At 44.9% G+C, this 22,812-nt stretch overlaps 2 protein-coding genes across 2 annotated transcripts in view; both read left to right on the plus strand.

Moving 5' to 3' along the window:
* CLDN11 (claudin 11) lies at positions 1–22,766 on the plus strand. Its single transcript, XM_060242516.1, has 3 exons — positions 1–404; positions 9,499–9,663; positions 21,642–22,766. Exons 1-3 carry the CDS (start codon positions 179–181, stop codon positions 21,872–21,874), a joined length of 624 nt encoding a protein of 207 aa, XP_060098499.1. The 5' UTR covers positions 1–178; the 3' UTR covers positions 21,875–22,766.
* Positions 1–22,812, plus strand: part of GPR160 (G protein-coupled receptor 160) — a 302,729-nt gene that overhangs the window by 221,653 nt on the left and 58,264 nt on the right. The gene's annotated exons all lie outside the window — the stretch shown is intronic.

Consider the following 22,812-nt stretch of genomic DNA (forward strand, 5'->3'; position numbering starts at 1 on the left):
ACCAGCACATCAGACTCCAGTCCCCTCTGCTGACAGCTCAAAGGCAGCTCTCGCTGTTTCGTCAACTTCCAGGTAGCTTTTAAAAAGTTTTTTTTCTTTAGCCATCCTCAGTCTCGTCCTCCTCCTCTTCAGTTTTTTCCCCCTTTGGGCTACCTGGCCTTCCAGTCAAGGGAGAAAGATGGTTGCTACCTGCTTGCACCTTACTGGATTTGTGGCGAGTTTCGTGGGCTGGATTGGCTTGATTGTGGCCACCTCCACCAACGACTGGGTCGTGACATGTGGCTACACCATCACCACCTGCAGGAAGATGGATGAGCTGGGCTCCAAGGGGCTGTGGGCAGACTGTGTCATGGCTACCGGACTCTATCACTGCAAGCCGCTGGTGGACATCCTCATATTACCAGGTATGGAATATTCAGCAACAGTCAGGTGCCACTCTTCATGGCAGGGTAGCTTTAAGACAATGGCACCATTTCTACTGTTTTTTAGGTCATATATGGGTCATCATGGTACATGGGAATGCTTTGCGGAGCAATAGAAGCAAAAAACCGATAAGCCCTTGCCCTGTAGATCTTATGACAGGGAGAACAACAGAGGGGGTGGAAGAAAGAGAAAGACAGAGATTAATGTGAGCAAATGCATTTATGTGTATTTGTACTTGAGGGTTTCCCTTGGAGGAAGAGTAAAGGTTAAGGCTTCAATATTTGATGTTATGTTTGAAGGAAGAGAGAGGTAGCTCTGTGTAGGCTTTTTGGGAGGTGTTTTGGGGATAATTTGACTTTTGTAAGTACAGAATTTGTACCTAGAAAGGTTTGCTGTTGCTGCTGCCAACAAGTCACAGCTGACCTGTGGTGACCCTGTAGGGTCTTCAAGGCAAGAGAAATTCAGAGGTGGTTTACTATTGCCTGCCTCAGCATCATGAGCCAGGTATTCCTTGGAGGTCTCCCCCAAATACTAGCCAGGGCCAACCTAATGTGTCTTCTGAAGTCTGATAAGATCAGGCTAGCCTGGGCTATATAGGTCAAGGGTGCCTAAAAAGTGCTGGGTCTCAAAATAATCCTCTGCCTTGAAAGCTTTGTGTCTTAATCACATGCATATGGGAGCAGGTCATGATGGGGAGGGAAATACACTGTCCCTGTGTTCAGGTGTGGATACTATTATTATTTCACTCAGGTAGAAATCGGTGACACTCAGGACTGGGATCACATTGTTTATCTGTCTCCAGCATTCCCATTAGATCGTTGCTACTAAAACAAAGTTCTGCACAAAACTGATGAGATTTGCACAGGGCACTTCGAAAGCTCAAAGTATTTTACATACATTTTCTAAATAGTCCTTATGAACACGCCCAAGAAGGTAGGCCAGCATTGCTGTCTCCCAAATGCAGATGAAAAAAATGAGGCCAAATGGTTTGTTTTAATTCATGGGTCTCTGAACAGTTTTTTAAAATTGGTAAACTGTAAATGCAAACTCCCCTATTCAGATCAGGAGCATACCATTGGATGAATGGGATTAATCCTTACCCCTGTGGTTTTTTCCTTATCTCAAACAGCCTCAACTGGAGTTACTGGTTGACCCTTGTTGGGGTGGTGAGGTAGAATACAGATTATTTCCAGGGGCAAGTTCTCTTTAATACTATTTCTTATTATAGGTACCAGTCTGAGTGTAGGTCAATATCTAGGAACCTGCTGAGCATCTCTTTTCTATTTGATGTATTACAAACCAGGATGTAAGCTAGGGACTTTTCTGTGGTGGCCCCATGTATGTAGATTGCTCTTCTCTGGGAAATCACTAGTTCCATCATTTTATCCATCTACCAAAGACCAGGTTGTTTTGGAAGGCCTTTGAACTTTAATACACCGGATACACTGATTCAGTTTTTATACTGCAATACTCACTCTAAGCAGTGGAGTCTTGTGAGCAAAAATTCTACTTCATGAGCTACTGGCATTAAAGTTGTGAGTGAGTGATCTGGCTGCTGCATAAATTAGTTTGCTCTGTGGCCATCCTTCCTGAGCGAAGACAAAAATGTGTGAGCCGGAGGCTAAAAAACTGAGCTAGCTCACACTAACTCGGCTTAGAGGGAACACTGCTTCTCTGTATGGTAACATCTGTTGTGATATAAAATCAATAGGACTACTGTGTTTATAATGGTTTTTTTTTTTAAATTAAACTCTTTTTTGATTAGTTTGCAAAGCATCCTAAGAATACTTTACTGGGACTAAACCCCAAGGAATATCTCCGAGTAGGAATCTAAGTAGAACTGTTTATGACTGCTCTCAGAGTTCTGTTGGTTCAGTAATGTGTTTGGAGCTGGCGGGGTCAGTGTCCCAGGCTAGCAGTCTTGGGTTAAGATCCCGATTCTGCTGAGAAGGCTTGGCGTAGCCACACACTCTCAACCTCACTGATCTATTACGTGGCTGAAATGAGGATGGAAAACCCATGTGTGAAGTCCTTGGAGGAAAGATGTGTTAGATACATCGATTGCTACTCCAGGCATTTAAAAAAAAAATCATAAAAGTAGGATAGATTTGTTTAAAAATAAACAAATAAACCTGTAAAGCAAATAAGTCTTGACTTGGATGGCCCAGGCTAGCCTGATCTCATCAAATCCCGGAAGGTAAACAGCATCGTCTCTGGTTCGTTCTTGGGTGGGAGACCTCCAAGGAAGTCCAGAGTTGTATTGCAGAGGCAGGCAGGGACAAATCACCTCTGCTCATCTCTTGCCTTGAAAACCCTATAAGGGGATCCCCGTATGTCGACGGTGACTTGACGACACTTTCCCCTGCCATCAAAGCAAATAATGGACTACAAATGAAGAGCAGCAGCCTCAACAGCATTTGAGGTCAAGATAATGGTGCAGGAGGAAAGGTCCCAGCATCTTCTCTATCTTGGGCCTCAGAAAGTTTGTGGCTGTGTGCCAGGACTCCCTGCTCACACTGCTTAAGCTTAAACCCATGAAGCTGCCTTAGTCAGGTCACTGGCCTCTCAGACTACTTCTCTAGCGTCTCTAGTGAAAATCTTTTGCATTATCTGCTGCCTAACAATTTTAGTTGGGCTTGCTGCTACCAGGGCTTGAACCTGGCACTTCCTTCATGCGAAGCAGGTGTTCTACCACTGAATCATGGTGTCTTGTTTAGGAAGCATCAGTAATGGAAATATTGGTGCTTGACCAGCTTCAAAAGGGTACAAAAGAGCAATATTTTTGCAAAAAAGATTGCAACGTACTTTTGACCCTTTTTGTTTTGATAAGCAGAAGAGTGAACCATGCACATTTACTCAGTTGGTTTTCAGATGCTTTGGGAGGTAAGAGTCCACAAAATTGGGAGTAGAAAGGACCAGCTGCCAGGACCAGATTAAGACAGGCTGAGGCACTACACTATGTCCAGTTTAAGAGGCCCCATAGCATTACTGAAAATCTGGTGATTTAGTAAGCATTTTTGTATTTAAAGACCTCTCATAATCCCATGGTGCAGTGTTAAAGCTGCAGTACTGCAGTTCTAAGCTCTGCTCACGACCTGAGTTTGATCCCTGGCGGAAGCTGGGTTTTCAGGTAGCTGGCTCGAGGTTGACTCAGCCTTCCATCCTTCTGAGGTCGGTAAAATGAGTACCCAGCTTGCTGGGTGGAAAGTGTAGATGACTGGGGAAGGCAATGGCAAACCACCCCATAAAATGTCTGCTGTGAAAACATTGTGAAAGCAATGTCACCCCAGAGTTGGAAACAACTGGTGCTTGCACAGGGGACCTTTCCTTTCCTTTCTCATAATCTGAAGCTGGTTTGGCTTGTGTATAAATTCAGCTCTCTCAGCTATCGTCCTTACCATTCCTTTTCCTAAGAATGCTGCTTCCCTAAAATATGGAGATGCATCTTTTAAAATTGATCCTCAAAGATGTAAATCAGGGCTTTTTTGTAGAAAAAGCCCAGCAGGAACTCATTTGCATATTAGGTCACACCCCCTGACAGCCAGAACTGCATTCCTGTGGGTTCCTGCTCAAAAAAAGCCCTGGATGTAATACTGAGTACATATTTTAACTGAACCTGCGTGTGTTTTCTTTGGACATAACTTGTCAGGCTGTCAGTGTTATTTCTTTGTGTTTCTTATTTCTTTTATCAGAATTTGCCAAAGCAGCTTTCCAAACATGTGTTTGCCAATTTGCTGGTCTGTCTACATGAGAGATGTGTCAACTTCCAACTGGTGACTGGAGGCCTCTAGGAATCACAACTGATCTCCAAAAAAGAGAGATCAGTTCCCCCAAAGAAAACAGCTGCTTTGTAAGGTGGAACCTATGGCATTCTACCCCTCTGAGGTTCCTCCCGAAACCTCACCCTCCACAGCCACTGCCTGCAAAAACTCCCAATCCAGAGCTGGCAATCCTAGTCTACACAATTTCCCAATCCAGAGCTGGCAATCCTAGTCTACACAAGCATCCAAATGAGGTGGTAAAGTTAGACTCTAGGTGTTTGGGTCACCATTCTGAATGTTCCCTCCTAGGGTTCCCAGCAATTGGCTGGCAACTAGCGGGGCTGGGGCAAGTAGGCTTGCCAGCCTCCAGGTGGGGTAGGGTTGCCAAGTCCTCTTCGTACCCTAGTGGAGGACAGTCGTGTGCGTGCTGATCTCGTCACCTGGAAGTGACGTCATCAAAATGACGGTACCCGTGCAGGGCTGCTCTAGGCATTTCTGGGAAAACTCTATGGTTTTCCCAAACGCTGTAGCCATTTGGGAGGTTAAAACTCTATGGCACCTATTGCACCATAGAGTTTTACCTCCCAAATGGCTAGAGCATCCAGGAAAACCACAGAGTTTTCCTGGAAATGCCTAGAGCAGCCCCACATGGGTGACGTCATCGTGCCAGCGAATTGGGGGTTTGGCAGCCCTAAGGTGGGGCCTGGAGATCTCCCACTTTTACAACTGATCTCCAGCTGACAGAGATCAGCTCCCCTGGAGAAAATGGCTGCTTTGAAGGGCAGACTTTATGGCATCATACCATGCCTAAAACCCCACTCTCTCCAACTCTCTCCACCCCCAAAGTCTTCAGGCATTTTCTAACACAGACCTGGCAACTCTAGGGGCAAGGGGAGGGAGAGAGGGGAGAGAGGGGGACAAAACCATAGAATTTTGCCTGAATCCCAGAGTGTTATATCAATTAAATGGTGTCACTCCTGAGTATTCACTGGAAATGACATCACAGTGTAGGTACAACACCAGCTTTCTGGTGTCCCTCCCCCCCACCCCCCCGCTGAGTAGCAGTGGGTAACAGAGTCCAGGAAGCTCTCCCTATATCCCTTAGAGTAAGAGAGAAAGAACCGCTATGCAAATAAACATTCATATATTGAAGAGAGAGGTTCTGGCTCAACTATTCCCTCCTTGTCCTGTTTTAAGGGTTGTCAACTCTGGGCAGGGAAATTTCTGGTGATTGGGGCAGAACCTTGGGAGGGTACCTGGAGACTTTGGGGATGGATCCAGAAGAGGGTGGGGTTTGGGGAGGGCTCAGCATGGTACAATCCCATAGAGTTCACCCTTCAAAGTAGCCATTTTCTCTGAGCTGATCTCTGTCTGCTGGAGATCAGTTGTAAAAGTGGGAGATCTCCAGGCCCCACCTGGAGGCTGGCAACCCTAGTTGAGTTTGAGGAGAGGAGGGAGCTTAGGATAGATGTGATGCCATAGAGTTAGCTTTCCAAAGCAGCCATTTTCTCCAGGGGAACAGATCATTGTAGTCTGGGGGTGTGGTCACACCACGGGCTTGGGCGCACCTCTAATTTCTCCAGAACTATTTGTTCTGGAAAAATGCAATCAAACTGATCAGTGACTGCTACTGTACAGTCACTGCAGAGAGGGTGGGCAAGCAGCTTTGGTTTTGTTTTTTAAAGAGTCTGCTTTGCGCATGCACATAACCACTTACTCGCCATTGGGCAAATGTGAACATCGCTAACAGTGGGAGGAGAATGGCAGCCAGGGAGCAGAAGTCAGACCTCCTAAAGGGCTTAAGTGCACAACAGAGAGATCAGATGTTGGATGTGTGCCGTGAGACTGGCTTGAGCAAAAAACACTGTACTCTAACTGGTGTTGGGAAAGACAGGGATGAGGCTGGGTGGCCAATGAGTGGGCAATGGAGGACAGATGTGGATGTATGGATGAGCACTGTAAGTCCATTGGGGAAAAGCAACGACAACGGAGCAAAGTGCTTGTCTGACCGCACCCTAGAGTTCAGTTGTAATTCTGTGTTTCATCCTTGCAGTTTGAAGTGGTGCAATCCTTTCTTCTATCTCAGGTCTTAACTGCCTTGTCCTTGTGTAGGGGCTGGAGATGACATTGGCAAGGGTCAGTCGGTGGTCAAGGTGAAGGGTACTTAATCTGTACCTCCTGCTGCTGCTTCCTTCCATAACCCTTCCTCCAAACCATTTGAGTTCCTCCTGACTAACTAGTATAATTCCAGTGAGGGACAAACAGCTGGGAAGGAGGGCTTGTGTGTATGGGGAAGAGGGATACTGCGTGAGAAGGGGGTTAAGACTCTCCTTTCACTCAGGGCTTTTTTTGTAGCAGGAACTCCTTTGCATATTAGGCCACATACCCTTAATGTAGCCAATCCTCGAAGAGTTTACAGGGCTCTTAGTACAGGGCCTACTGTAAGCTCCAGGAGGATTGGCTACATCAGGTGTGTCTGGCCTAATATCCTACCACAAAAAAAGCTCTGCTTTCACTGATCCCCTCCTGTGAACGCCCCCAAACCTGCCCACATAACTATTTGGGAAACCCATGTCTACTTTATAACCTGTAATTTTGGCAGTTGGTATTTCAGTATCCTGAGGTGAATTGCATGTTTAACTGAGTTTCCCATAATACCTTCCTTCCTTTCCCCAACTATAATTTGAAGCGGTCTGTACGTGCCGTTCTTTCACTCCTTATTTGTTTTATGACTTGCAGAATGCTCCGAAGAGAATTCTTTTGCCAGCGAATCCTGCTTCTGTTGCTGTTTCTTTTATGTAATATCTAGGAGTGACCCAGCTGTGGCAGAGCAAGAGTGGTTTGTATGTAGCCAGCTAGAGAATTCATGAAGGAGGAAAGATTCGAACTGGGGGATTTCCCAGCTTCACAGTCTTAGCAATGACACTCTTGAAGTTCTCTTATGTGACAGTTCTTGCCCTGGCCTGGATGGCCCAGACTACCTCACTCTCATCAGATCTCAGAAACTAATAAGCAGGGTTGGTCCTGGTTAATACTTGGATGGAAGGCCATCAAGTAATCCCAAATTGGTTTGTAGAAGCAGACAATGACAAACCCGGGCTTTTTTTGGAGCAGGAACACACACAGGAACGCAGTTCTGGCACCAGGGGATGTGGCCTAATATGCAAATAAGTTCCTGCTGGGCTTTTCCTACAAAAAATCCCTGTGTGTAACAATGATGATGTCAGGGGGCATGGCCTAATATGCTAGGCTTTTTCTACCAAAAAAGCCCCATGTAAACCACCTCAGAACATCTCTTGCCTTGAAAATCCTAGAGTCACCGTAAGTCAGCTACGACTTGAAGGCACTTACCACTCCTGTGTACCCTGCTTGGGAGCCCGAATTACATTAGATGTTGACATGAATTATTTACTATGCAGCACTTTAGAATTACGTTGCAAGGGCCCTGGGGCAGGGTCTGATGAAATGCAGTTGGAGTGGGTCTCCCTGCTCCCTGCCTGGATGGGAGATCTCAAAGGAACCCTTTGGTATACTGTCTTGATGGGAGAATGGTAGGATGTAGATGTACCAAAAGAATTAGAGCAGCAACTAACAAATAAATAAAGTGTTCTCAAACTGTGCAATGGCTCCAACATGCATCCCCTGTGGGCAAGGAAACATGGCTTCATTGTTGGCCATCAATAGCTGAGAGTGTTAACGCTGCATGTAATAGCAAGCACACGGGGTTTGTTTCTTATTTACTTCATTTAAATCTTTGCTTTCTCTACACTGGAGAGCCGTAGCAGCTTGTATCATTCTCTTCTTTTCCATTTTTATCCTCTGAACAACCCTCTAAAGTGGATTAGGCTGAGATTGTGCGACTGGCCCAAGGTCACCCAGCGGACTTCCATGACAGAGTAGGGATTCAGACCTGCATCTTCAGCACTCTGGCAATCGTACCATACTCACACTAAACGTGACATCAGGACACGTGGAACACTGCCTTTACATGAATCCAGTGTCCTGTCTAAATATCAATCAAGGAAGTGCCGTTAAGAGCTAGTCTGGTGTAGTGGTTAAGAGCAGCGAACTCTAATCTGGAGAATTGGGTTTGATTCCTCACTCCTCCACATGCAGCCTGCTGGATGACCTTGATATTCTCTCAAGAGCAGTTCTTGAAAGAACCCTCTCAGCCCCACCTACCTCACAAGGTGACTGTTGTGGGGAGAGGAAGGGAGTGAGGTTGTAACCCTTTTTGAGACTCCTTAGAGTAGAGAAAAGTGGGGTATAAGCCAGGTGCAGAGACTGGAAGCACACATGCACTGATCCGAACATGAACATTTTTCTCTGTGGCTCCATGGAATGTTATGTAAACAGAGAATTCAGGCTGACAAAGAGTCAGAAGCCCGTCTGGAAGAATGGTCCCGTCCCATTTATCTCTCTTTTGTGGTAAATTTACCATGGATTTCCTTGTGCATCTTCTCTCATCTTCTAGACTTTTAATAATTTCACTGAGGTGATTTATAAGGAAGAGAAAGCTACGTGGATCTAACTGAAGATGCATTTAAAGACACAGTCACAGAAATCCAGGGAGGCAGCTATTATATTGTGCACACACTGTATATTTGATATATATATTGTTAGTGTGCACACACACTGTATATTTGATATTAAACGTTGTATGTATACTGTATCCATATATTAATATATTTAATCTTTGGTGCAAGTTTGTTTGACACTTACCACCCGAAGGCTGGCAATTGTGCTATAAGTACAAGGTGGCTGAGCAGGACATTTGCCCATTTCTCCCCTGTTCAGATGGAGTACTTCTTCAGTAACCAAAGTAATGCCAAATTTAAGAATCCCTGAACTAAAGCTTGGTACATCAGGGTTTAACGAATCCCAGACACCAGGTCACTATGACACCAAGAAATTTCATTGCGGCACCTAGTTGTGTGTGTGTGGTCACAATAATTAGAAAATATGGTCTAACATAACCCTGAAGGCTGAAATAAATGAAATTTTGAAGGGCTCACTTATACAGCCAGGGCATTTTTTTTTTAGCAGGAACGCACAGGAACACAGTCCCTGCTGGCTTGGTATCAGGGGTGTGTGGCCTAATATGCAAATGAGTTCCTGATGGGCTTTATCTACAAAAATGCCCTGTGTGAAACAACAGTGATATCAGGGGAGTGGCGTAATATGCAAATGAGTTCCTGCTGGACTTTTCATACAAAAACCCTGTATACAGCCAAATAAAATTTGTTGAGGCCTGTGGTACACCATCTTTTAGGAGGCAACCTGAGATCTGAGTACCTGCTTCCTCTCCTCACAGGATATGTCCAGGCCTGTCGAGCACTGATGATTGCAGCCTCAGTTTTGGGACTCCCTGCTGTGTTTCTTCTGGTGACTGTCCTGCCTTGTATCCGAATGGGCAATGAACCTGGAGTGGCCAAATATCGACGATCCCAGCTGGGCGGAATCCTTCTGATCCTTTTGGGTAAGATACACATCTTCGCTCGCTCATCTTCTACCAATTGTCAAAGCTTGGGTTTTACTTGAAGGTACATTCTTCCAAATAATGTTAAAACTGGAAAGGGTTCCTTGAACAATTTGCCGCGGCAGAAATCTGCTCTGTAGCATTCTACTATTACTCAGGATGGTAATAGCAGGAAAGGAAGACAATCTAAAGGCCACTTCTCACATAATCATATTCTAACATGGCGGAAAACCCAGTGTAAGAGACAAAAATGTATACATTGTGTGCAGACTTCTACATATACCCGAGACTGATATCTGTGTAGGAGAATGCATACCTGGTGAAAGAGAAAGATATGAATTTGAATGAGTACTTATTATCTGTCTATAATCTAACCTTTTATTTGGAGATTTCCAGTACTCTCTGTATATGGCTACAGAAAGCTGTACAATGACCCTGTAGGGTAGGCTAATGCTGCAAGAATAATGGTTTGTCTAAGAACATGTTTTGAGTTCAGGACAGACTGGAGATCTGAACTGGGGAATTTTTGGTTCCAACTTCTGTCTCTTACTGTTTTTATATTATAGAAACTTGCTGGATGACCTTGGGTCAGTCACATACACTCTTGTATGCTCTCTCTCTCTGCCTAACCAATTTTGCAGAGTGGTTGTTGGAAGGATAAAACCATCTTGTGTGCCACTTTGGGGCCCCATTCAGGGCGAAAAGTGGGGTATAAATAAATTATCTTGTAAGCTGCATTAAACTAATATTGATTTAAAAGGTGACACATTTGACAATAAATATGTGCAGCACATGTACTTTTCCCAACATGGAAAGGGAAAAGCCCATGCTAGAAAATTGCCGTGGATAAAGCAGTCCTAAGTTTGCATAAATATGGATAATTGATTTAGCTGACATTTTGCTTTGCCTGAAAGAGAACTCTGAAGATGCTGCCCATTTCAAAACCCTGCACAGACCTAAAGGGCAGGTTGCATTGATTTCATTCAGAATCTTTGCCTTTCTGGAAATTGACTGAGAGGCAGTATGACAGAGCTGCTTAATTAGGCGAGGAAAATAAAAGCAGTCTGGGAAGAAATAATAAAAAAAATAGTGATTCCAAGCTCAAAGGAACCTTTCCTTGCTGTGTATGTATGATTAAATCACTGACATTTTTGCTTTGGCTGAACATTTTTGCTTTGTGGCCCTTTCTTACACACCCAGGAAATTGCTGGTTGCCACTTTGGGGTCAGGCAGCAATTTTTCTCCAGGCCAGTTTGGCCAGGGATCCTGGAGGATTTTTGTTGCCGTCTTCTGGGCATGGACCATAGGTCACTGGGGGCATGGGGGGGGCGGGAAAGGTATTTATGAATTTCCTGCATTGTGCAGGGGGTTGGACTAGATGACCCTGGAGGTCCCTTCCAACTCTATGATTCTAAGATCTGCAAACATTTCTTACATTAAGAATTACTTGTATCCCGTCTCTAGACCATTGTTTTCCAGGCAACTAGCTCCAAGCAAAATATACTAGACATTCCAATGAAAAAATCAAAGTGGTGTTAGATCAAGATAGGTAGCCATTATATTCTGTCTATAGCGGTAGGAAAGAATCCTGTAGTGCCTTAAAGACCAACAAAATTTGTGCTTTTGTGAGTGAGCAGTGACTCACAAAAGCTCATACTCTGACACAAATTTTGTTAGTCTTTAAGGTATGACTGGACTCTAATAATGATCAATAACCAAACAGGAGCCCCTCAGCGCTCCTTTCTTACCACTGCTCAGCTGGGCAGCAGGAGGAAATTCCCAGGAAAATTGTGGGCACACATTGGGTATTCCTGGTGTGATGACATTGCTTCCCGTATGACCCAGAAGTGTCGTCATCACGCTGCGAATATGATGATGTCACTTCCGGATCATGCCAGAAGTGACATCGTGCTGAGGGTGTTGATGGCTCCCCCAATGGAAATCCTCTGCTGCTCCCTATCTCCTGCCTGTTGTCAGGCAACGCCTGGCAGCCCTGTTTACTGCTCAGAGCCTTGGTGGCCCCTTCCAGTTAGCAGAGCACAAAGTCGCCCACACTGGGCCAAAAGCCTGAAGACAGAGATGTGTCCCCATGTGCCCTCCATGGCTCCACTCTGTGAGGCAGGCTTCACTTTTATTGGTCTGCGCTGCTCTCACACTTAGTGTCTTTTTCTTTCATCCCGGCAAGATGGAAGACACAGCCAGTAGCGCCCCGATCACAATGAGCTTTACAGTCTCAGCCAGCACCTGCATATTCTTGAGGCCTCCTCATCTCGTAACAACAGGCCTTGGTGTCTTGTTTTTACCAGTTTGTTTAGCTGAGGGGGAGGCAGAGAATGGCAGAGTGGAGACTGGCCTCTTTGTGTCGCCCTGCCCTGCGGGCAGCCTTCTCCCTCAGCAGCCAGCACTGACATCATGCCTCATTATAGTGGATGCCATGCACGCTTGCCCACTTGCCAGAGGCTACCGGAGACGTGTCCAGCCACAGCAGAAACTTCACGCTGTCTGCAATTCAGAAAAGTCAGGCCATAAAACCCCAGCTGTTTCATGCTGATCTGATAAAAATGGAGCTGGAAGAAGACAATGGAGGAGGAGGGCTTTTTTTGGAGCAGGAACTCCTTTGCATATTAGACCGCACTCCCCCTGATGTAGCCAGTTCTCTTGGAGCTTACAGTAGGTCCTGTACTAAGACCCCTGTAAGCTCTCAGAGGATTGGCTTCATCAGGGCTGTGTGGCCTGATATGCAAAGGAGTTCCTGCTGCAAAAAAAAAAGTCTGGAAGAGAAGGAAGAAGAGATTGGATTTATACCTCACCCTTCACCACCCAAAGAAGTCTCAGAGCGGTTTGCATTTTCCTTTCCCTTCCTCTCCCTGAAACAAAAACCCTGGTAGGTGGGGGCTGAGAGAGCTCTTTCAAGAACTGTGGCTGACCCAAGGTCACATTGGCATCTACATGTGGAGGAGTGGGGAATCAAACCTGTTTCTCCCAGATTACAATCTGCGCGCTTAACCACAACACCAAACTGGCTCTCTAAAAAACATTGTATATTGCAGTCATGGGCTGCTTTCTGCATAGTGAGGATCCTCTGTTTCCCTGTCAATTCTGCTCAGAATTGAGAGGCATTTGCATAGGCAACCAAGCCTGCACTTTTTAAAGAAAAAATTCCCCAAGACCCTCCAGTGATATGATGGGGAAAAGATAGCTCTGAGGGGATGATAGCCTTTATGCCTAATCTCCAGGAGTTTCTTAACCTAGAGTTGGCAACCCTACAGACAAGTTCTTCCCTCTCCTCCCAGCTTGTACAAATTTTACCTTCCCTTGCATTCCAGAGCTCATCAATGTTATATCAGCATAGGCTTCTTTGCTAACAACATTACACTCCAAACCCTAGTTTCTATGCATTGTTTATCCTCGACCAGAGTCAGGGCATTCTTGGCCCTGGCTCTAATCTTGTGGAATGCTCTGCTGAATGACATTGGTGCCCTGTGGAACTTAACACAGTTCCACAGGGCCTGTGAGGCAGAGCTGTTCTGCCAGGAGTTTGGTTGAGGACAGCGACAGTTTTCCATCTGTCTGGCATGCCTGTTTTCTTGCCTTCCCTCACCCCTGCAGGACAGTGGCACAATTTGCAGTTTCTCAGTGCCATCTAGTTTAGAGGTGTCAAACTTGTTATGAGGGCCGGATCTGACATAAATGCCAGACCATGTGTGTCATAAAATGTAACGCCAAATAGTGGATATGTAAACTTTTTAAAGGACACAAACACAATTATTTTTTTAAAAAAACTTAAAACATTTAAAAGATTAGTAGGCTGTTCAGGTGTTGTTCCGGTGTGCATCTGTAAGTTGCAAACCTACTTTTGATTTATTGACATTCATTACAGAAATCTTATGATCAATGCTTTAAGCCTAAGACCCAAGGGAAAACATGAAATGTCTGGGCATTGTGAGCTTTTGTATATAAGTTGCTTCATGTGGTGGCCAGCCAATGGAGAAATAGAGGCTTTGCTCTTTAGCTCCTCTGAGTTTGAGCAAGCCTGCAAAGAAAGCTGTGATGAAGAAAGGAGCAAGCGAGAGAGAAAGAAGCAGATGACAGTGAGTTGCTTGCAGGCCTGATAAGAGCCCTCCGGGGGCCTGATTCGGCCCTCAGGCCACATGTTTGACACCCTAACCTAGTTAGATCAATTGCTGCATTTTTTTTTTGTTCTGTGAATTTTAAATTATGATTGTGTTCTGAGCCCTACAGGAGAGGGCAGTCTAGAAATTTGATTTAATAATTAATAAATAAATGGTTTGAAGCATGCTTGACAACTTTGGTTTGGGTGTAATGATGGTTTGGAAGAACATGCTGAAACCATGACTGGTGTTGAAAATTTACAGGAAGGACAAATTTTTGTATAAGAGGGAGGAGGGGGAAAGAGTGCTAAGCAAAATTCTGATTTGATGTAAGAAACTAATTTAAAAGGCTAAAACAACTGATAAAATCCAAGCAACAAAATTCTCAGCAGTAAAGTAACTGGTAAAATCAGCAGTAAAAAAAAAATCAAAGGAAGGGTAGGGCCTACCCTAGAGGAAGGGCTTCATACCAAAAGTGGGTAAAAATGAGCAGGGTTGTTTGAGAGAGCAAGAGGCTGTTGGGTGTCTGAGGACCATGGAGCTGTAAAGGTGTAAAGGTGCTGTAATGATAGATTTTAGAATGTAGAGACATTGCCTTATATTTAACAGTGTTACGGAACTGGTAGTTTGAGGACTTGCCCTAAAATCACATGACCTGAGTCTGAGCTTGAGATGGTTACAAGAGGTTATAGGAACTGTGTTTCCCCCTTCAGCTTCAGCCTCAGCCTCAGTCCTTGAATCTGGGGCAGAGGCTCTGCTGTATGTCCCATTCTATGCAAAGGTGAACCTTTCCCCAAGTGGAAATCCATGTTAAAAAATACTCTCCTTGGCAAAGCATATCAGATTCTATCACTACTGACTTTTCCACTATAGATGAAAATTTTTCCTGTGGGTTGACTTGTTCTTATAAATGGCTGTGATTAAAAATAAAAAAAACCCAAATACACACTATGGGATTTTTTCTTGGTTGTTTTATTATGCTTTTTGGACAAGAGCTGTGAGTTTATTGTATATTTTTACTTCTGTTGTAAGCAGCTTCAAACTGCTGTCTGAATGGCGGGAAACCCAGCGTATAAATCTTTAAATACATAAATAAATCCCCTGGCCATGGTAAATAGCTTAGGGACAGTGTTCCATCTGCTGCAGGACACAGTAAACCCAATGTGGAATTTACAATACCGCTTGAAAACTTGCCAGGAAAATAGTGAGTTCAGATTTTCCGGATGATGTGATGAAAGCTCAAAATAGGTTTCTGACAACAATAATACAGGTACCCCACCCTTCCAACCCCTCAATCACCCCTCCTTGATCTTTATCCCTTTCTGCTCATCAACATTCCCATCAAATCCAAAAACAAAGTGGAGTTTTTCATGCATTGATTAAGGCTGAAACTTGTCACTGACTCAAGGTCACATCAGCAAATGCATGTGGTGGAGTGCGGAATCAAACCTGGTTCTCCCAGATAAGAGTCTGCACACTTTACCACTACCCCAAACTGGACTCTTTCAAACCACTTTCAACTAGGGCTGCCAAGCCCCCTGTCTGGGCGGGGGTTCCCCTGCCTGGGAGTTTCCCAACCCAGAAGTGACATCATCAAAATGGCATGTGCGGAGCCCACTCTAGGCATTTCCGGGAAAACTCTATGGTTTTCCCAGCTGCTCTAGCCATTTGGGAGGAAAAACTCCATGGTACAATACCTCTGGGAAGCAGGGGACTTGGTAACCCTACTTTCCCTACTTTCAACAATCCTTTTGACAACTGTTGCAGACCTTCAAACGAATGCTGCTAACCTCCAGATGAGGCCTGGAGTTCTCCTGGAATTACAACTGATCTCCAGACTGCACAGATCAGTACCCCTGCCGAAAATGGCATCTTCATACGGCAAACTCTAGGTACACCAGAGCTTCTAGGTGAACCCCCTCCCCAAATTCCTCCCTACAGGTACTAGTCCCTGATCTCCAGGAATCTCCCAGGCTAGAGTTGGCAACCCTACTAAGCAGAGGGATATTAGATCCCTAAGATGCCCCAACCAGTTTATGGCTGCTTCTCTGTGTGTGTCCCAAAACTCAAAACTGCTCTTTTTCCTACACACCTAACTAACCCTTCCCTTTAATCGGGGGCTTTACATTCCCCAAACTCTGAGGGTGCTTCAACAGAGCTACTGGACAGCCATCTCCCAAGAGCCGAGAACCCTTTGAAGAAACAGTAATTGATTGATCTGAACCATTCACCTTACAAAGGAATAGCCTGCCGGCTGCAGCCCACAGCTGTATTTAACTTGAAATTGGTATTACAGGGGCTCATATTTTCAAACGACCTAAATATCCCATTCCTGTAAGCAATACTTTGAAGGAAACCATTGATGCATTCGCCCTCAAACATTCAGAATTGCTTAATCTCTCTCCTCTCCGCCCCTTCCCTGTTTTTTAATTCAAGGACACTTACAGAGGCTATTATCAGAATGGATAGAAACAGCAATGCTCCTCCATTCTCTTCAACTGAGCGTGCATGCAGTGAGAAATCTCCCACTGAGCGTGCAAAACATTCTTAGTAAAAAGGGAACGGGGAAGTTATGACCAGTGAAGAACTCTGGGTAAACAATGGAGCTCCCACCAACTGAGTTTCTATAGAAAAAGAAAACATCTCATTTGTAATACATTTTAAAACAGCTCCACAGCTTTGGTGTGTGTTTTATTTAACTTGTCTTTGGTTTGTGTTTTATTTAACTTGGTAAAATCTTGAGAAGTTCATTTATAACAATGTAAGCTTCTAGCCCTAAAACCTAAAAGCCCTCAGTGACCAACAGGAGTGGTCTGTGTGTGTGAGAGTGAGAGTGAGAGGTGGGGAGAGAGTATCTTTTAAGGCAGGGGTCCCCAATCCCCGGGCCATGGACCAGTCCTGGTCCGTGGCGTGTTAGCAACCGGGCTGTGGAGTGAGGCAGAGACCTTCACCTACTCCTCATTTAAAGACCCCCATGGGGGGCAGGAATGGGGTGTGGGCGTGGGGGCAGCCTGGGGCGGCAAAAACCCTAGCACCCCCACTGATCTGTAGAAAAATTGTCTTCCACAAAACCGGTCCCTGGTGCCAAAAAGGTTGAGGGCCACTGTTTTCAGGCACTAAAATCTACTACATAAAAATGACCTTCATGGAATGTGATCCAGAAATCATTTTAAGATAATGTAGCTGTATTCCAGGGGTACCTGGTTCCTTCAGTTCCTTTAGTTTTCAATCAGTATAACCCCGAAGTATAAACATCTCAATTTACTAATGGAGAACTGTCATTTTCCCTTTAGAGATCAGCACAGTATAATTTTAGTATAAAATCTAGCTTCCCTTTAGCACCAGCATCTATGAATACCTCATCTCTTCCTGATGTAATCTGAATGCATAAGTGCACTTATGAGAAAGTGTTGAATTCTCCTCCTGGTGTATGTGGGTAGCTGAAAATGTGAGAAAGTGAATTATTCAAGGCCAATCAGCAGTCTCCATAGCTGAAACGTGGATTCTGTTCCTCCAGCTATGCAGGCTCCTTGACGCAAGGTTAACTAAAACAAGTCATGATCTTACCATCTTTTCAGGGTGGCCAGGGACAATGGATAGATTTGAGTTCAGTACCATCTTGGAGACCAACAAGGTTTTGGGGATAGAAGTTTTTGAGAGTCAGAGCTAAGATTTTTTTTTTTGTCAGATGAAGGGAACGTTGACTCTCAAAAGCTTATTGGTATAATTCGGTGTAGAGCCAGTTTGGTGTAGTGGTTAAGTGTGCGGACTCTTATCTGGGAGAACTGGGTTTGATTCCCCACTCCTTCGCATGCACCTGCTGATGTGACATTGGGTCAGCCACAAGTTCTTGCAGAGCTACTCTCACAAGAGCAGTTTCTGTCAGAGCTCCCTCAGCCCATCTACCTCACAGAGTGTCTGTTGTGAGGAAGGGAAGGGAAAGGAGATTGTAAGCTGCTCTGAGACTCCTTCGGGCTGTGAAGGGTGGGGTATAAATCCAATCTCCTCCTCGTCTCCTCCTTCCTCCTCCTCTTCCTTTTCCTCCCCCCACCCAAAAAATAAGCTTTTGGGAATCAAATGTAAGCTTTTGTGAGTCAAATATAAGCTTTTGCAAGTCCAAAGCTTCCTTCATGAGGGAGCTTGGACTCTCAAAATCTCAACTCCTGAAAATCTTGTTGGTCACTAAGGTGCTCTTGGATTCGAATCTAGCTGTTCTACTGCAGACCAGCCTGCTTACCCTCTGAAAACTCTCTTCAAGGGAGAATGAAGACACAGCTTTAGGTTTTTCTACTTCACATGAGATGTTTTTTGCCACAAGGATATATGCTTTTATCAAGGGGTCAAGTAGCAATCTATAAGGCAGAATTTTTTTTAGCAAATTCTAGAAGGAAGGGTGCTGGTGGTGGTGGTGGGGAACAAAGATAATTGTGGGAGGCCTTTTTTGTACAACAAAAGAGCTTTTACAGGAACAACCAGATGGCTTCCTCGGCTGACACATCTCTGTTTCATAACATTATACATTCACGGGCCTTTTGCTTCTAAGAAAGAGATCAAGATGTCGGACTGAGGCCAGATCTTCCCTGCAGGTTTTATGGAACTGAACTCATAATTGGGCCAATGTCAACTGCTTTGGAAATTCTGTTGACTTTTCACTGGAAGAGCTAAGCACATGCTTAAACCATCTCTCCTTTAATGTGGACTGAAGATGCTTAATTTTGACTGTGTTGCGCTTGGTGTGTTCGACCGACAGGTCTAAACTCTCTGCACGTGTCACCTTCTGTGTGTTCCTCCCTAATACAAATATAATTTCCATGATAGTAGGTGCTGCAGTGGAAAGTTTCATTCTCCCTCTGGCTGGAGGCTTGGTCATGTGTTTGTTGCTTTAAACCAAACAGTTTCTCTCTGTTTTCTTTCCCCCCATGTTTTCCTTCCTCTTGTAACCTCAGTGCTTTGACACTACCCTGAGGCATCTTACAATAGCAACAACAACTGAATCCAGAACAGCTCCCCCACTGCAGAAAACAAAATACTGGCTAATCTGATGCTTCTCAGATGTGGAAACCATTTTTTTTAAAGTATCATTTTAGCCAAACTCTTTCTGAACTTTGTATTTTAAGAGTCTCATGGCCTTCCATGTGAACATATATGAAGCTGCATTATTCTGGCCCATCAAGGTCTGTAGCTCTCCAGGTTCTCAGGCAGAGGTCTTTCATATCACCTACTGGCTGGTCTTTTTAACTGGAGATGCCGGGGGTTGAACTTGGGACCTACAAGAAGAAGAAGAAGACTGCAAATTTATACTCAGCCATTCTTTCTGAATCAGAGACTCAGAGCAGCTTACCATCTCCTACTCCCCCCACAACAGACACTCTGTGAGGTGGGTGGGGCTGAGAGGGCTCTCGCAGCAGTTGCCCTTTCAAGGACAATTCCTACAAAAGTTATGGCTAACCCAAGGCCATTCCAGCAAGTGCAAGTGGAGGAGTGGGGAATCAAACCCGGTTCTCCCAGATAAGAGTCCACACACTTAACCACTACACCAAACTAGATCTCTGCCATTGAGCCACACAGCCCCTCCCTTGGCTTTCAACAGGAACAGCCTTCTGCTCTTTGTTGGCTCTGGGTGACTGTACCGAGAGAGATGCTTCCTATTTTCTCATCACATTTAAATACTGAACATAGTTCTTGCTGCTCCCATCTCTCAAAAGGGGTATCTCATACAGCTGAAAAAGGTACTGGGAAAAGATACTCCAAAAGTGATCAAAGGATTAAATTATCTTTTTATTGTACACTGAAGTGTTCAGCTCTATTAATTCTGAAAGAAAAGATGACTCAAAGGGTTTATTTACATAGGGCAGCGTTTCCCATTTGCAGGGTCATGACCCAGTACCGGGCCATGGAAGCCTCAATACCAGGGGCAGCCTGACACCTGCCGCCCCCTCTCCTCTCTATTTATCTTCGGTGCTGCATGCCGTGCTCCAGCCCCTGCTCCCCACGCCGCTGCCTGTAGCACTCAGCGAGTGATACTGAGACTGTGCTATGGCCACAAGCCCTCCCCCGTCCCTCTCTAATGTTTGGAAACATCAGAGAGGGTGGGGAAAGCTCCTGGCCGTCATGCAGTGGCTGTATTGCTCCTTGGTCGTCCTCCACCCGGACCACGGGGAAAGAACCGGGCCACGGGGCGGGGGGGGGGAGTTTGACATAGGGGATGGGCTGTGGCTTGAGGGTAGAGCATCTGCTTTGCATTCAGAAGGTCCCAGGGTCAGTCCCCGGCATCCCCAGTTTTAAAAAAGGAAGAGGCAGTAGGTGATGTGAAAGACCTCTGTTTGAGAGCTGTTGCCAGTCTGGGTAGACAATACTGACTTTGATGGACCAGTATAAGGCAGCTTCATGTGTTCACATACTAAAAACTTCTTGCATTGCCCATATGTCCATTGCCCATATGCCCACCCTCATCTTGTTGACCAGCTGTACCGCGAGAGTTCTTTGCACAGAACATAATTCCCAGGTGTAGGGGGGGGGGGGACTTGATTCAAATCAGCCCTGCATTCCTGCTCAGAATTGGGCCCATGCAGGTGTAGGAATTAAGTTCTAAGCATTAAACTCCTACTTTGCATCTGACAGATCGGACCAGGGAGAGCAGGTAGGTGGCATGAGGTTGTGCAATTAACCCCTTGAGCATCTAAATAGATTTTAAAAATTATGAACAGCATGGGAGAATAGAAACAGGGTGGTTCTTCTCCCCTTCTCGCAGTAACCTGGGAAGTAAGTTGATGACAAGTAAGCTGATGACTAGAAAGGGAAATACTTCTTCAGACAGCTAGAAAGTAACATATGCCATTCACCGCAGTATCCTGTAATGCCATTGTTAAGTCATGCGCTGTTCCCCAGAAATTCTTGTAATATAACCATCCCTACCAGATTTATGAAGAGACCTGCGGCGCAGAATGGTAAAGCTGCAGTACTGCAGTCAAACTCTCTACTCATGATCTGAGTTCAATCCTGGCGGAAGCTGGTTTCAGGTAGCTGGCTCCAGGTTGACTCAGCCTTCCATCCTTCCGAGGTCGGTAAAATGAGCACCCAGCTTGCTGGGGGAAAAGTGTAGATGACTGGGGAAGGCAATGGCAAACTACCCTGTCTGTCGTGAAAACACCCCAAAGTCTGTCGTGAAAACACCCCAAACAGTGCTTGCACAGGGGAATACCTTTACCTTTTTACCAGATTTACAGTCTCTGATCTAAGAGCAGACCAGACATATACTAGCTAAACTTCAACAAGGCTGAAGGTTGTCTTCCACCCACACCATGAGACTTTATGCTTCAAAAAGTCTTTTCCTGAAACATTGGTATTGTTACTGAAAATCAGTTGACTTGTTAAGTTGGTTTAAATGCCTCCTGTGTGTCTGATAAACTGTGTAGGTTCCGCAGATTCCTCAGTGACCGTTAGCTATGATGATTAAATGGAATATCCAAATTCAGAGGTTATGATTCTTGCAGGGCTTTTTTTGTAGCAGAAACTGCTTTGCATATCAGGCCACACCTCCCTGGTGTAGCCAATCCTCCAAGAGCTTACAGGGCTCTTATTACAGGGTCTACTGTAAGCTCTTGGAGGATTGGCTATATCAGGGAGGTGTGACCTAATATGCAAAGGAGTTCCTGCTACAAAAAAGCCCTGTGACTCTGTATATCAACTTTGAGGTGTGTGTGTGTGTTGGGGGGGAGGGAAGTGGGGGAGGCGTTAGCCTTCTGGAGACATTGGGTTGGCAACTGTACAAAAAAAAAGGGTGCTAGACTAGATGAATCGGTAGCCTGCTTGTATGTTCTTACGTTTCTAAGCAGAGTGTTGATCTTCTACTCATTGTTTCCCCAGCACTGTGTGGCATCGTGGCTACGATTTGGTTCCCCGTGAGCGCTCATCGTGAAACAATGATTATGAGCTTTGGGTACTCTCTCTACACTGGCTGGATTGGTTCTGCTCTTTGCCTCTTTGGCGGGTGCATCATCGTCTGCTGCTCGGGCGACGCGCAAACGTTTGGCGAAAACCGCTTCTACTACGCCTCAGGATCCAGCTCTCCCACCCATGCTAAAAGTGCCCACGTATAAAACGCTCTGGAGACTTTGTACCTTCATCGAGTGCTTTGAAACGGGTCGATGGGTTTTCTTTGTGTGTTGAATTTGCTTACATCTTCTTGCACAAGGTGGCCATATCCCTGGACAAAGAGTTGCTGAACTAGCCCAAGTAATCCGATATCATAAAAGTATGAAACCCGCACGATTCTCTGAATAGACCAGATCATTCTCCGAATATGTCCAATTGTCCATGCTCATGTGCTCATGATTACCATTGAAAAGCATTAATTGCTCTGGTCTTTATCTTTTCGTCTTTTCTCTCTTTTTCTGAAAATGAGCTAACAAGTACAGGTTGTTTTGAATTGTCTGCCTGATCTGTAATTTTCCCAACGTTAAGTTACCATCTCTTCTTTCCCCCTACCCTGTTTCAAGGCCTTTGCAGGGATAGACTTATGATGAATCAAAGAGGAAGAAGCTGTATTGTTCCATCTGCACAAATGTTTCCCTTTCTACGAGATTAGGGGGGCTCTCTCTGCTTTCTCTGTACTCTTTTTAAAGGAATTTGATCACTTTCGTAACAGTGTTTTTGTTTAAATGCATCAGTATGAAGGAGGCACAGCCAAATGTTTCTAATTACAAGGTAAATAACAGAACATTTGTACATAGTCTTAAATATAAGTAATGGGGCTGATCCCCAGACCACCCCTCCTCCCTTTTTTGTACAGGTTTGTCGCTAAAATGTACTTCCTCCCCCCTTTTTACTTTCCCCCCAATTAGTATTCTGACATGCACTATTGAAGTGGATCTTATCTAAAATGTATTTTATAATCTCTCAGATGCCAATTCAGTAAAATCCAATGAATACTGATGATGCCTTTGTTCTGAAGTACTGTACAATATCCAGAAATAAATGTTGACATTACTAGACTATTTCCTTCTCATTATGCCGCCAGATGCCTTCTCTCTTCCAG

The sequence above is a fragment of the Heteronotia binoei genome, chromosome 6 (genome assembly GCF_032191835.1).
Source record: "Heteronotia binoei isolate CCM8104 ecotype False Entrance Well chromosome 6, APGP_CSIRO_Hbin_v1, whole genome shotgun sequence".
NCBI classification, from domain to species: Eukaryota; Metazoa; Chordata; class Lepidosauria; order Squamata; family Gekkonidae; genus Heteronotia; species Heteronotia binoei.